We start from the raw sequence: 14,469 nt of genomic DNA, 5'->3' as shown, positions 1-14,469 counted from the left end.
TCTGCAATTTTGATTTTTTTACATACATGTCACGACGAGATCTGTTTCCCATCCAAGTGACATAAATATTTCAAATTGTTCGACAGAATCGCCGTAGTTTTCATAATTTTGCAATTTCGTGGTGTTTTATTTTTTGTTTTATTCAACGATTTGAAACATTGTTAGCTACGTACGTTTTTCGCTGAGACGGATGATCTTGAAGCATCCCCAGAGCAACCATCGAGCTCTTCCACGTAATATTATTTAATATCTTACGTATAATAAAATATTAAATGTATATTTAATATTAAAAGAATATACCTAAGATATTAAATAATATTATATGCTTATAAGGCAGATGCAGGATCCGGAGTGTCAAGAATCCAAGTTTGTGAGCTGCGAGACGAGTGAGAAGAACGGCTGCACACAGCTCCAGTCTTGGTAAAGTAACCGGTCTGTATAATTTAATATAGAAAAGATAATTTCACAAACGTTTGATTATCTTAATTAATTAATTAATTGCACATCAAACTACAACAGGTATCGAGAAATCAAATTAATATGTACGATAAGATTTGCATTTATTTACATATATTACACAGAATTCATCAGGATTCAAGCTGAAACACAGCATAATTTCATTAAGCGGAGATATGTAAACAGTCGATAACAATTATGCTTATTTCTATAAACGTATGAGATCCGCATACAGATTCATGTGAAACATTTTCTCGCGCGTTAAAATTTAGAAATGTATATTTCTTTTATTCAATTAAATTGAATACTTTCTCAAATAAGAAAAAAAAATTTCCCACTTTTGTTACACTTAAGATCTAAAAATCGCAAGTAGTATAAAATATTTTTTTTTTTGATTACCATTTCTTTAACTCTTTATGTGCATCTATTATTAAAAAGAGATATATAATATCACAAAAGTACATAAATTAAAAAAAAATTCTTTTACAATGTTATAATAATCCAGTTTCTAAAATTAGAAACAGTTAAAATTTTGTTACATATAAAATCTTTACCAGATATTAATTAATTTAATTTAATTTTTTTCTTTTTTAATTTCTTTTAAAATTGAAGGTTTAACGCATCAAATAGTTCAATTTTACAAAAAGATTGCAAGTTAATTTCAATGTTCACTTTTGATGAATATTATTATCGATTATCAATGGCGCTAAAATTCGCATTTTGAGTGCGACGATGACAGCATGAGTATTTTCAATAATTTAACATCACAATAAGTTGAATTATACTTGGTATCCGTTCCTTTGTTCTAACCCAGTCCTAAGACGTACTTCGGTAAATTGTAAGCAAACCTGGGAATGGCCATTACCACCGACATTCTGCAAAAGAAGTTCAGATTACTATAATATTCATTAATAATTAGTATATATTCGTTATTTTAATTACCAAGTTTGATAAAACTCAGGAATATACCATTTTTGTGTATTATTGAAAAACAGTAATATTTCTTTTTCAAACAATTATGAATTAATGACAATTCTAAATAAACTAACGTTTTTAATAATAAATTAATTATCATAATCACATTATCAACCTAACCTAATATCTCAAGATATTTTTTTATTATTTATATTATTTATAATAATCGCAATAATTAATAAAACAGGTTAGATAAGAAACGTTAAAAATAGTTATGTGCAATTTTTTGATAAATAGAACAACTGCAACCACGAAAATTATGCAGCTATGATTGCTTACAATTATATTAGTATATGTATATACAAATGTATCAAAAACACGGTAGTGCCTCACGCCAAGTATAGGCGCAGCGCACTACCGTGCCTCTTATATGCGATACATAACACACAGACACGCTATTATTATGTACAGTTTGAGCTACTTACTATAATGTGCAGAAGGTACATATATCGCTGGTTGTTATTCTCCATCACCAAATAAGATTATGGTCTAGATATGGTTATGTCTAGATATGTGTAAATTAACCCATTTTTTTTCGTAGTTACAAGTATGCTACCTCCGTTTGAGAAGCCTGTCGCAAGTGTACATTTTGACATTGACAGTATAAAACAGATATTATATTGTTAAATAATTTTGCAAGCGTAAAGATAAAAATTGAATTTAAACAAAAGTATGAGAGTCATTTATAAAATATTATTCTGTAATTCAATTTTTTTTAACATTATTCTGCAATTAAATACAGAATTAAACTGTTACGGCTGGCTATGGCTCGTTAGAACTACGATTGGCATTCGTGTCCACAGATTCTTACATAAATGTTGACTTAACATTAAAAAAGAAACGAAAACTGATATTTTCGATGAGACAAAGCTGACTTAATGCTATAGTGCGTTTATCAGACTAACATAAGTGCTCCTAGAAAAAGCATTTTTACATTACAAAACAACTTATACGTTAATTTTCATTATGAGTGATTCTGTGTAATGACAAATGTGATTCAAATGCATTTACAATTGAAAAGAAATATTTACAACAGATTAGACAATCCCAACACCTTTTTTTTAAGTATTATGCGTTTTATTGGCAAAATTACTATGTTAAAAAAAATTGATATGTATATAACGTATCTATTTCAGTTCATAAGGCACACAATTAAAACTATATAATATAATATACTATAGTATATGTAACAATAACTGTTATTTGCAAATGTTTCTCATTTTTATGTCGACACTCGAAGGAGCATGCATAAAAATATGATAATCTTGAATTACGACTGGACAAAGAAAACTCTGAAACATATGAAGAAATGAATAATTTCCTTTACTATCACGCTTTTTATCAAAAAAATACTAATGTTCTTAATTTTCCATGCAAAATTTTTTTTATATTTATATATTTAATTTTTAATTATTTTATTTTCAATTTATATATTTAATTATTTACTTAACAAACTCTTTCGAGTGCGATATATTTACACTACTTTCACGTATGTACATGCACGTAGGTAAAACAATATTCACAATCTCAATGTATATTTAAATCACTAAAATATTGTAAATTATTATAGTTTCTTCAACTTTCTTATATTATTTCATAATTATTTCGTCATATTTGGAAAAGAATTGACTTCATTAGTGTCAACGTTACCAGAATGCATTTCAAACCACAAATTCTTTACGTACGATAATGCAAGTCCCTTATAGATCCACGCACGCCAGCCTGTTCTCGTTTCATCGTCAATTCTTGCTTCCAAGCTTTGGCATAACGCCTTGCGGTCGTGGCTTCTTCCACTGCGTAGATCGCAGAGTAATCTCTTTCGACACTCTTCATTACATGGTGGTCGCACCGGAGAGTTTTTATAGTAATGCCTACAATGGACAAAAATAAATAGGTAAAATTATATTATTTTTTTTTAATAGACCATATATGATCACGTAATAATAATAAAAAAAAAACTATATACTTATAAAAATAATGGGATTTTAGTTAGATTGGTAGAGAAATTAAAGCTTTGAAAATTGATCTACTTTGTTTAACAAAAAACAAAGCATAGGGTAATATGATATTACGTATCGTAGGATGCGAATAAAATTACTTGTAGTAAAGATCAAAAAGAGCTGGTTCATTAGTCATCTTGTCAATGAGCGAGTCCCAGTCCTTCGGCAAAAGTGATGCCATTTGGTAAGCTTGCCGTACACTGTACATTTTATGCCAGATTGGATAGTCATAAAGATTCGCCTCCTTTAGATTCATAACCCAGGTCTCATGATCGACGACCATCTGAAATACACATATCAATTATAAGATAAAATATAACACTTAACTAAAGAGCGTATAAGATTGTTTAAGCAATATTTTTTATACATTTTGATATATTCAATTATACTTATAAAAAAAAATTATTTTATTTACTCTTGTAGTTTTGGAGTGATCTCCATCAACATAATATATTCTGTAGCCGGGATTGAGATCATAATATGGCGAGACTGACGGGCCGACGTAGGCGATACTAAGCGCTCTGCCAAGGTCTGATGTGTCATAGAATATCTGGAATTCGTCGTAATGAGTATGCCCAAAGAATTGTGCCGTGATTGTTGATTCATAGCTGTGTAAAAGCAAAAAAGAAAAACATCTGTCATCTAATACCATACAGCCATTTATAAACAAATCAAGTACGAACCGGTTGATTATGTGATAATAATTTCTTGACCACACCTTGATACAGTCTGAATGTCCTGGAGGTATATGTCCAATTATGTGCACCTTTTCGCCATTGATCTCTGCACCTTGTAGCTCATATACGAGCCACTGCAACTCGTTGACTGGATCTGTGCTGTTGATCAGTAGCCACCAGTTCTTGTTATTACAGTAATTCATATTGATAGACAGGATTCTGAAACCTGGTCGAACTAAGACTGAATAGAAAGCGCCACGACGTACGGTATGAGACACACTGGCGGGAAGCCAAAGTCGCCAGTGTTTATCGAGTTCGTTGTACAACCATGAGATACTGTTTTCTTCAGGCACAAAAGGTGGTGGAAAACTAAAAAAAGCAGATAATCGAATTATCCATAACACGTGATAACTGTTTTAAAAAAAATTGAAGTTAAAATGCGCGTACACATATAAGACGAATATACCTGTTGACTGGTGCACTCTCATGATTTCCTAAAGCTGGAAAAATCGGTATACCGGGAAACATTTCTACCATCTGCGCGACTGTGTCACGTAAAACTTTTAGATTGTTTTCTCGCGTTTGATCCCATACGTCATGGGGAGGTAGATCACCAGTCCATAAAATGTAATCAATGTCCTAAAAAACAATTGCATTAATAATAAATATTAATTACGTGAAATCGCGTTTCACAGAATTAATAATTGTAAATAAAATGATAAACTCACCGTATGCGTATCGGCAATGTGTTTAAGCATATGATCAATCGTTCTTTTCGGCGTATCGCATTTTCTGTAATCGCCCCATCGTCCGGCGGCGGCCGAAGCGGTCAACGGAGCACCATTTGTACGTCGACAACAGAGTGGCTCGTTACATTCTGCGTTTGCACCTTCCTCGTAATAAGGATCAAAATGTGTATCCGATATATGCAAAACCTTGAACGTTGGTGCATTTTCCTGCGGTGGAATTGGCGGCTTAATCGGCGGTTTTTTTACTGGCGGGAAAACTACCTCCCATTCGTGCAGCGGATTAAATTCATCTTCACAGGCATCACCGATTACGAAGCTACAGATTTGCGCTGGACCCATATTCACTTGTTTTAACACGTAAATTACCTCTCCCTACGGCACAGATTTATTAATTTTAATTATTATCATAAATAAATAAATACATATATTTGGCGATTAATAAAAATAAAGCTTTACCCCAAAGAGCATGGTGACTCCGTGACAAACTCGAGGACTTTGTATATTGAGAGACACGCAGAATTGATAAATACTGGCCATAATTTCTTCGTCAGTTTTGCCCGTTTTTATATAGTGCTGCAACAAACTGGCCCCGACTTTACAAGCGGTACAAGAGACCTTAGACATCACAGATGTTTCGACCTCCATCATCACCTGTCTCAAATCTAGCAGCTTAAGAGCTTTGTTTACGAATCCAGAGAGTTGTCCATTTGGCTGAACAGTTTCCATGTCCCACAGCATCCGTGAGCCATTTAACTATAATCAAATTTCCGGATGAAAGGCACGAGAGACGAAGTAAGTAATCCTGCATGCGACTTTGCGAACACGATTGAAAAAATTACCCGGTTTAGTTGCTCCAAACTTGAGCCATTGACGAGTAAGGTCCCCGCTGTAGGCGGTAATTCCCTAAACCTTTCATTGAATGGCAATAGAGCAATGTCCATCCTTTCAGCTGCCCTGGCCTTTGCTGCGATCCATTCGTCGGCAAGCGCTGTCCAGTTGGTCGTTGCTATCTCCGCTTCCCGTCTGGTCTTGTGTCGAATAGGATTTCCTGTGAAATCCGGAAGGAAAGATCGGTGAAATGCGCCGCGCATAGCCAAGAGATATCTAAAAGGCACTGTCACTTCTAATACAGAGACAGTTCTGAGATTTATACGCACCGACAACAACCCATGTTAAACTGGTCACAAAAATACATAATAAAAATATGTGACTTGTTCTTCCACCTTGATCTGGCATGCTATTTTGTATTCTTTGGTATTCGTTACCTGCAATCATTAAAAAAATGAAAACGCCTAATGAGCATATGTTAAAATAAATTATAGCTATGTTAATTATGTATCTAAAATTTAGATTCTAAATAATATAAAGATACTTCTGATATAATTATTTCAGAACGTATCTAATACACTAACATCGATTACGTCAATAATTCGCTCGCTAAGAATTCCAACGCTTTCGATACTGTTATAACCGTACGAAATTTTCGGCATATTTCAGGACTTTGTCACACCTATTACAGTTACTCGTAAGTGGGTCAGTGATGGCACAGCGGCGTCTTTCGAATGTGAGGAAAATAATAATCATTCCCGTTTGAATTAACGAAACACGTCGCGTTATATTAAAGTTAACGGAACTCGTTTGATTCTCCCGCAAGAATTTATTTACAATGTTAGCGGGTTCTACGTCGATAACGGAAGTTTCTTCAGAAGATGATCTGAGACGATCACATAAAAAAAAAAAAGAAAAGAAAAAAAATGAACGAGTTCTTGACTTACGTAAATTTATTTATCTTGAGCGCATTTGCTTTCATTTGATCGTAGGATGCTTTGTCCGGCTGCTCCAGTGACAAGTTCTGCTGAAACAAACGTAAGAAACAAATTCTGAGATTGTTACGTTGAACTGTGGCTACCAATAATTTATTCAATGTTTTACGGTGACAATACAATGAAATGCACTGCTTTAAAAGAGTAAAATATTATTAATTACGTTCTCCATACTGACACAAAAATTTAACATAAAATTTGCCTTTTCTTTATTTAAAGCAAATTGTATAATTCGCTACGTTATATTTGAATTGTGCTTTACAGAACCTGGTATTCTCATATCTCAATCCGTTGGATTAGTTACTGCGAGTCAGTGAGAACAGTTTCGGCGAAAGTTGCATACGTAACCGTGAATGGCGAACGACATCTGCTGCGCTTCTGAATATTCCCATTTTCTATTCCATCTTTTTTTTTTTTTTTCTTTTCTTTATTGCTTAGCATTTCTGTCAATGTAAAAATTCAGCAATCAAAGTAAAAATACAAAAAGCTATCAAGTGCAAGGCCTTATACATAACAGAAAAAAAAAAATTAGACACTATAGGAAACAGAATTATATTATTTATTCATATTTCTACTTCTAAATAGTTGCAAATTGCTGTTTCTAATACTTGATATGAATTTTTATTCCTACACTTTCTTTATTGTGTGTTGAATCTAATCCCTTGCTTAAATTCAATAATAAAAATAGTTTAATATTCTTGAATAGATCTTAATTTTCAAATAAAAAAAAAAAAAAGAAAAAGAAAAGTTTTGCGATAATCACGTCCTTAAGTTGATCAATTTATTCTTTTCTAAATTAAATTAATATTGTCAATATTAATATTAAAAAGATGTATCGCAATACAGAAGCTTTAGCTCTCACAATGGCAACATTAAATTACAAATTGTTTTCCTTTAAAGATCTTCCTTTCGGCAGAGTAATATATCTCGCGAGAACTGTTCTCAAATTTTTGTTGATGCTGAAATTACAAGTCGACGAGCAGTTAATCGAGATGTGCGAGCATAGGCTGGCCAAGTGGAATACGCGGTTGACCGTTATTTGACCCACCATGGGGACCTAACGAAAGAAGACTCACTTGGTCCCATCGCGCACAAACTTACGTAAAGTACATAAAGGTAATCTAAAACTAGACTAATAAAAATGTATCGCAAAAATTACGTAGGATAACATAATTTTATACTGGCTCTATTTAAATATACATATAACAAAAGGCATAGAATACAGAAATATTATATCCGTTTGTTGTATGCACTCAATAAGTTTCCCAAATAGCATCAAAGTTAGTTATTATTATAGTCAGTAAATAGTCGCTTGTGCTGTCCGAATTACTGTATGCACGTGTCGTCCTCACGTATAGTATTACAGAATGTTTATTCAGATGTGTGTAATATCGTGTTGCATTAAAATGATTAAATTAATGTATGTTTCTCATTCGACACGTGTAATTTCTGTCCTTATTCGGATTTCACAAGCAGCGACGAAGAAGCCAGATTATTGCACATCGACTTGAACTTTGAATGTAAATTAAACGAGATTCCAGTACGCTTGCATACGCGACGACAAAACTGGATCGTAAAAGAAATTTCTCGTTAAAAATCCCTCTTTTTTTTTTTTTTGTACGATCGCTATAATAAGGAAAATACGTGTAGTCAGTGAGGATTATTTCTTCTCTAAACCGCATATGTTCCTATCATTCTTATTATATATTGATGAGGAATATATTGCTTCGATTGCGACCTACATAGAAAGCAGTTGAAAATTTTTTGACCTCCTTTCTCTGGATTTTCCAAATAATTATATATTTATAAAAAAAAAAAAAGAGAGAAAAATATATTATTATTATTAGATTATACGTATAAAATCGCACATTGTGCGTTTACTTTTTAACAAAGTTACGGACGCCAGAAATCATATATTTGCATCTGGAATATGAAGATATTCCAGGTACTGGCACAAATAATCCACTTTCGTGATCAGCTGGTTGATTGCTTTTTTTTAATTTTCCATTTACAAAGTTCTAGTTTCTTCGGCCGATTCAGGAAGTGGCGTATTGACTTCATCCTCGGAATAGTCGTCCACTTTTTCACTTTCCGAATCATTGTGCTGCTATGACGTTATTAGAGATCCACTTTCGTCATTCATGGTTAAGGTCGTCTCATAATTTCTGTCTTTATAAGAGTTCTAGTTCTCTTTATAAGAAGTCCAAGAAGCACTTATTATTGTTGCACACGGTCGCTTTTTCTCCTTTAGTTTTATAATTATAATTTTATCTCTATTTACTTTGAATGAATTTTGTCTGCAAAATTACTTTAGTTTTAGTGCGCTAAAGTAACAAATAAAGAATAAAGTTAACGAATTATTTGATATATATAAGTAATTAAAAAAATTACATATTTTGAATAATAAAAGTGACATCGGTAAAAGTAAGTACCTATCGAAACAGCGTCATCCGACCACCTTTCACTTTTCTTTCATACCTCTTGTAAGTCGTGCAAAACCGTTCGCAAAAACAATTCACAAGAAAATGAAGATTTTTATAGCCTTAAACTTGATCGATTTAATTATCATTCTTTCAATGTTTGCACAGGCTTTAATGACATGATTACGTTATCTAATGTTTCATTTTCTTTTCTAACTCAAGTGCGAATAGTCATTTCCAACGTGTTCTGCTGAACGACAAGAAAATCGTTGTCTAAATTAGACTATCATACTACAATTAAAAAAAAAAAAAAAAAAAAAAAAAATGAGGCCAAGAAGATTAAAAAATTATAGCTTTGATAAATTTAAAGAGGTAACGTCCTACATGCGAACAGTGTAAAACGTATACTACCAATAGATCGTTTAATTAGATAGAATCAGGATAGATTTACATAATCTCATTGATGTCCGTTGTACACCGTGCACATCTGGGACTGAGACTTATGCCCGATTTCTTCATACCTTTTTGATAACTATCATTCAGATAAAATATACTTCTTTAGCCAACTTAAAATATAAACGAAGATTGACATATAATTTATCTGGAAAATAAACTTATCTACGAGTGAAGAAATCGGCCTACTCATTCACGATGCTGTAACATCGGCAACAAATTTATTTTCGGTATTTTGTTGATACCACGCAATAGTGTTAACTGATAGCTTTAAAATCTATTTGTTTTCGATATCATTTTTCTTCGTCGAGATATAAAAGTTTGAAAAAAAATAAAATAAAAATAAGCTGCTTTCCCATGTAACATATACAAGGAAATAAGCAGTGCAGCTGAAACGTTCTTTAAACGCAAATTATTTTAGATAATTATGTATAAACATATTTGTATCAGCAAACATAAATATGTATATAAACACATGTACACGTGTGCTTTGAAATCATATCTTTATCACGTTCACGCTATCAATTTTAAGTAATTCAGAGTGTGATGTGCTCACTCGTGTTGCAAAATTGATGTTAAACAGCGTAATAAATAACATGTCATAACAATGAAGTTATCGCAATTAGGAAAAACAATATTTTTTCTGTATTAATTAAAATAATTACGTGGTCGACTAGTTCTCCGTTCGAGAGGCTTTGCTTTTAAACGTATCGTAGTGTCATTTCTGTTACTGTACCGCAGTAGGTTTCCAAATTTTACAAAAGAATCTTCTGCAACAAACGTAGCTACAAGGGTCCATCAAAGCTTGCATTGTTGCTCGCGAATGCATTAAGAATAAATAATTAAAAAATTGTTAAAATAAAGGAGTGAATTTAAAACTATTTTTCACGTATCGAGCAAAGCTCGATTCGAGGTTCATCATCATATTCCATGGCCAATAGCCAATCGTCTCTCGTGTCCGCGAGTAACCTACTTAAATTCCTCGCTCTCTCTCAACGTGACGTCACCAAGTGCCATCGTCAATTATTAACTTAAACGAGACCTTCAGAATTGCTTCGTATAATGCCTAGAAATTATCAGGCGAGTATCTCGCGCGATACTTATAATCCAATTAAATCGATTAAATACTAATAAACACGTTGCATTATTAGGATACGACAATTAAATTAATCTACTTAATAAGTTTAATTTAGCCGAATCATTTAAAGTCGTCTAAATAAATGTTTCCTTTTAATTTTTGAAAAGAAAGACCTCTATATCATTTGTTATTTTCTACGATTCGCTTCTCTACAAGCGAGCGAGTTTTGCGAGGTGATATCATTGTTTTCTAATCCTCCGTTTCTGCTCTTCCGAATGGAAACAATTCATGGGTGCGTACGTACAAACAAATTGTTATGTGACTGCAGCTGACTTCCGTTAGTGATATATCAGTGTCGAATCCGTATTCACACGTACACATATTTTCTTTTCAAAATAATTCAGTGTGTAACTGTAGATACAGTCAACGCTAGTCTGATGTAAGACAATGTTTTGGAACTATTCAATTATCACTCTTATCATTATCAGTTACATTAAACTTACGACACACGTGGCGTGAGAATTTTTTTTTTTTTTTTATTGACTTTCACAAATTATCTGAAACTTATAGAAACCTTTAGGCACTTTGGAACTTGGAATTTTATTTGGTAGATAAAAAGATTAATTTACTTTAAAGCTTCTGGGTACTCACTGCAGTCTTGTTGCATTTGGACTTTAGAGAAAGAGAGAGAAGCGAGAAATTACATACTCAAAGTTATACATACATGCTATCGTTAAGTAAAAAGATATTTAAATAATAAATACTTTAGATTTTATGTCTATTTCATTTTCTGTTGGATTTTTTTTGTTGTACTAGCAATGAGCAAAGAACAAATAGATAATATGCGATCAGCTTAAAGCAAGACATTGAGACATCAAGTAACTCTGATTACAAAAAATGCTTATCAGTCACGGTCTGCACTAAGAATGCTACCTTACGCATAAACATCCGTTATCTTTTTTTTTTTTTTCGTGCCAGTTGGCCTTTTAAAGAATAAGTTACTGTGAGAACAAAGAACAGCTTCTTTTTGTTTCTTACTTAAAACGATAAATTATGTTTACATTGATATCATACATGAATATCTATTTTCGTTGATATTTAAATAATTAAAAAAAAAACCACAGCTGCCCCGTAAACAGTATATTACGTTACTTTTAACTAAAAAAAAAAAATAAAATAAAATAAAATAATAATTAATTTGCATTAACAAAATGTCGCAATGCAAAATATCGGCTATCTTCCCCAACTTTTAATGACAAGATAACCTGTCGAGCAGGAAAACGTAACGTACATATTTTATAAAATCATTAGAAAGCTTATAATTTCACATACTTAGTTCTTTTATTTAAAAGACCTATATTGATAAAATGCCTACATCAGATAGAACTGTAAAAGCTACGGACAAGTGTTTAGATTAATGACAAAATACTCACGAAATACTTTCGAAGATATTTTCAAAATGCGTAGGAATGTTGACGTGAGAGGACGAGGGTGCCGCCTGCAGTGTGTAACCAAATGATAACTAGATCGCGATAAAAAAAAATTAAAAAAAAAAAAGAAGGAATTGAAGAAAGAAGCATAAACACGAATAAAAGAAAAATAAGCGGAGACAAGATGAGAATCACTAGAATCCACCGAGGCGCACACCGATTGACAGTCGATTTATCAATCCCACATTATTTCAATCCGCCCAGACCGCTCTCACGTTGTATCTTTTTCGATTGTAGAAGGAAAAAAAAAGGAAAAAAAAAAAGACGATCAAGTCACTCGCGCGTGCTCGCGCACACATATGTGCAATACCTGTCACTTGCGTCGCGCGCGACTGCACACTAGCTACACCTTTCGTACCGAGTGTACGGTATGAACTGATTGTGTCGTGTACGTTCGCTCGTTCATACTACTTCGTACGATATTCACGGTTCCCACCACTGGCACACCGCACTACGTTCAGTCCGAGGACTCCGGAGGCTCGGACATAAACCGCGCTCGGAAACGTCGCTCGAGTGACGTTTCTGAACGCGGCAACGAGTTCAACGGTTTATAGCGCGTATCGAACGATCCAGGCGACGAGTCGCGCGGTGAAATTTAACCAGAAGTTCCTCCGTAAACTTTCTCGTCGCGATCAACGTAAGGTTTTAAAAAAGACGGAGCTCTCTCGTTGGACCGTCGCTCGACGCGTTCAGTGTGGGAGAGCTTGAAGGTTTTTCCACACACCCCACAGATCGGCGCGATTTAGGTCGAGTCTACAATAGGTGCGTCAAGCCTTAAGGGGTAAGAAAATTGATCAATGACATCTAATTTTGAAGAGAATCATCGGCGGCTTGTTAGTTTCTTACGATTTAAAACGTACCACGCTGTTGTAGCAACAGAATTTTTTTTTTTTTTGGAAAAAGAGAACTTCATTCAACACTGCGCGCTCCACACGTAAATCGCGCCGATGTGGAGATGGCCTAAAACCCACTTCGACCAAGCTTCGTTGGCACAAAGATGTCAAAGCTGCCGCCCTCTATTTGTTGTGTACAGTCAACTGTCTGTACAATGTTAACAATTGAAGACGATTTTTACGATTAAAGAAGGTTAGTTTTCTCATTTCAGACCTGAAAATAAAAGGTTCTCGATTTTGATAATAAGCTGCAGCTTAATTTTTGTAGACTCTGTAGCAAAAACGTAGAGAATTAATCGGAAGAAGCACCACGCAATGTCGACCAAGACTACAACATGGATCAGCTGAGAGAATATCTTTGCTGAAATCATCGTGGAAGTCGAATCAGTTCGAGACAGCCATGACCCGCATAAACAGGTTTATTTTTTTTGATATTTTTACGAGGATTATTATAATTATTACTATTTGATATGTATCGCGCGTGCAAAAGTGCAAGTCAGACGTACGCGATGTAATTTCGTACTTAAACGCATTATTATCGTTATTTTCTACTTGAATTATTTAGGAAGAGGCGTCGCAATGTCGAGGAAGAATCCAGCGAATTTATGCCATTGAGCAAACGGATCAATAACCTTCATATCAATAGTTTGTCGGGTCTATGTGAGAACGCGGCTGGGAGCACCGTGGAAAGTATGGAGACGGATTGGGAAAATGGTATGTTTCTGTCCTCGCCGAGCTGTTCAGAGGTGTCTCAAAATTCATCACCCAGAGGCAGCTGCAGTTCCAGCCAAAGCAACTTTAGTAATGATTACAGACCAGATTTAGATGCGACAGAAAATCCTTTTTATTACGAGAGCAATAAGTTGCTCTTTTCTTTATACATGGAGCGCATACAGAGGAGACCAGATTTTTATTGATTAATATGCTCTGTTCCGTTTTATTCGCAAAATTGACTCTCGTCATTTCCAGACTTAGCTTAACCGCTAGTCTCGCCGTATAATTTTCTAAATAATGTACAATTTTCGCGTATACATCAACTTCCCTCCATCGTTCGACTAATGACAAATGCACCACTTTGCAGCAATAAAATCAATGTATGAAACTTTTGTAAAAGGCGTCGCTAAACATAAGAATCATTGTACTAAAGTGTTGATATCTTAAATAAACTCTTTTATTAGTATGTAAAAATTCGATGTAAGCGAATGTATTTGGTCATTAACAGACAGGATTGTGTAACGCTTTAATTTTTCTGTATACGTTTTTAGTTTCTTGTACATGTATCGGATGTAACCTATTTTTCTCATTGCAGCATGTAACGTCGAATGGAGCAAATTTTTCGATATTTTAATTTACTATGTATGTAAACGTGGAATTGGAGAGAGTGGTATTGCAAAAGTATTACGAAAGTTGTAAATTTATTATATCAAATGTATAATTTATTTCGTTCAGTTTGAA

General features: G+C 33.7%; 2 protein-coding genes across 7 annotated transcripts; one reads left to right on the top strand and one right to left on the bottom strand.

The window, feature by feature from the left end:
• Positions 1–543: 543 nt before the first annotated feature.
• Positions 544–12,631, bottom strand: LOC139101684 (sphingomyelin phosphodiesterase). 6 transcript variants are annotated; one of them, XR_011545605.1, is made up of 12 exons: positions 12,065–12,629; positions 6,633–6,709; positions 6,015–6,122; positions 5,697–5,905; positions 5,314–5,610; positions 4,837–5,229; positions 4,575–4,747; positions 4,115–4,477; positions 3,847–4,039; positions 3,530–3,714; positions 1,857–3,302; positions 544–1,331 (listed from the first exon to the last, which is right to left on the bottom strand). XR_011545605.1 is itself a non-coding variant. In XM_070655032.1 (12 exons), exons 3-12 carry the CDS (start codon positions 6,091–6,093, stop codon positions 1,262–1,264), a joined length of 2,148 nt encoding a protein of 715 aa, XP_070511133.1. In that variant the 5' UTR covers positions 6,094–6,122; positions 6,633–6,709; positions 12,065–12,631; the 3' UTR covers positions 544–1,261. The 6 variants fall into 6 exon arrangements, 5 of the variants coding, with proteins under 5 accessions (XP_070511133.1, XP_070511131.1, XP_070511132.1 ...); XM_070655032.1 differs by having other exon boundaries at positions 3,117–3,302; positions 12,065–12,631; XM_070655030.1 differs by lacking the exon at positions 544–1,331 and having other exon boundaries at positions 1,366–3,302; positions 12,065–12,153; positions 12,432–12,629.
• Positions 12,632–13,036: 405 nt separating this feature from the next.
• Positions 13,037–14,462, top strand: LOC139101707 (uncharacterized). The gene is made up of 3 exons (XM_070655071.1): positions 13,037–13,207; positions 13,283–13,431; positions 13,580–14,462. The coding sequence occupies exons 2-3, from the start codon at positions 13,415–13,417 to the stop codon at positions 13,929–13,931; spliced, it is 369 nt and encodes a 122-aa protein (XP_070511172.1). The 5' UTR covers positions 13,037–13,207; positions 13,283–13,414; the 3' UTR covers positions 13,932–14,462.
• Positions 14,463–14,469: the final 7 nt, after the last annotated feature.

Source organism: Cardiocondyla obscurior, linkage group LG04 (assembly GCF_019399895.1).
Source record: "Cardiocondyla obscurior isolate alpha-2009 linkage group LG04, Cobs3.1, whole genome shotgun sequence".
NCBI lineage: Eukaryota > Metazoa > Arthropoda > Insecta > Hymenoptera > Formicidae > Cardiocondyla > Cardiocondyla obscurior.
This window is presented reverse-complemented; position numbering and strand designations above follow the sequence as displayed.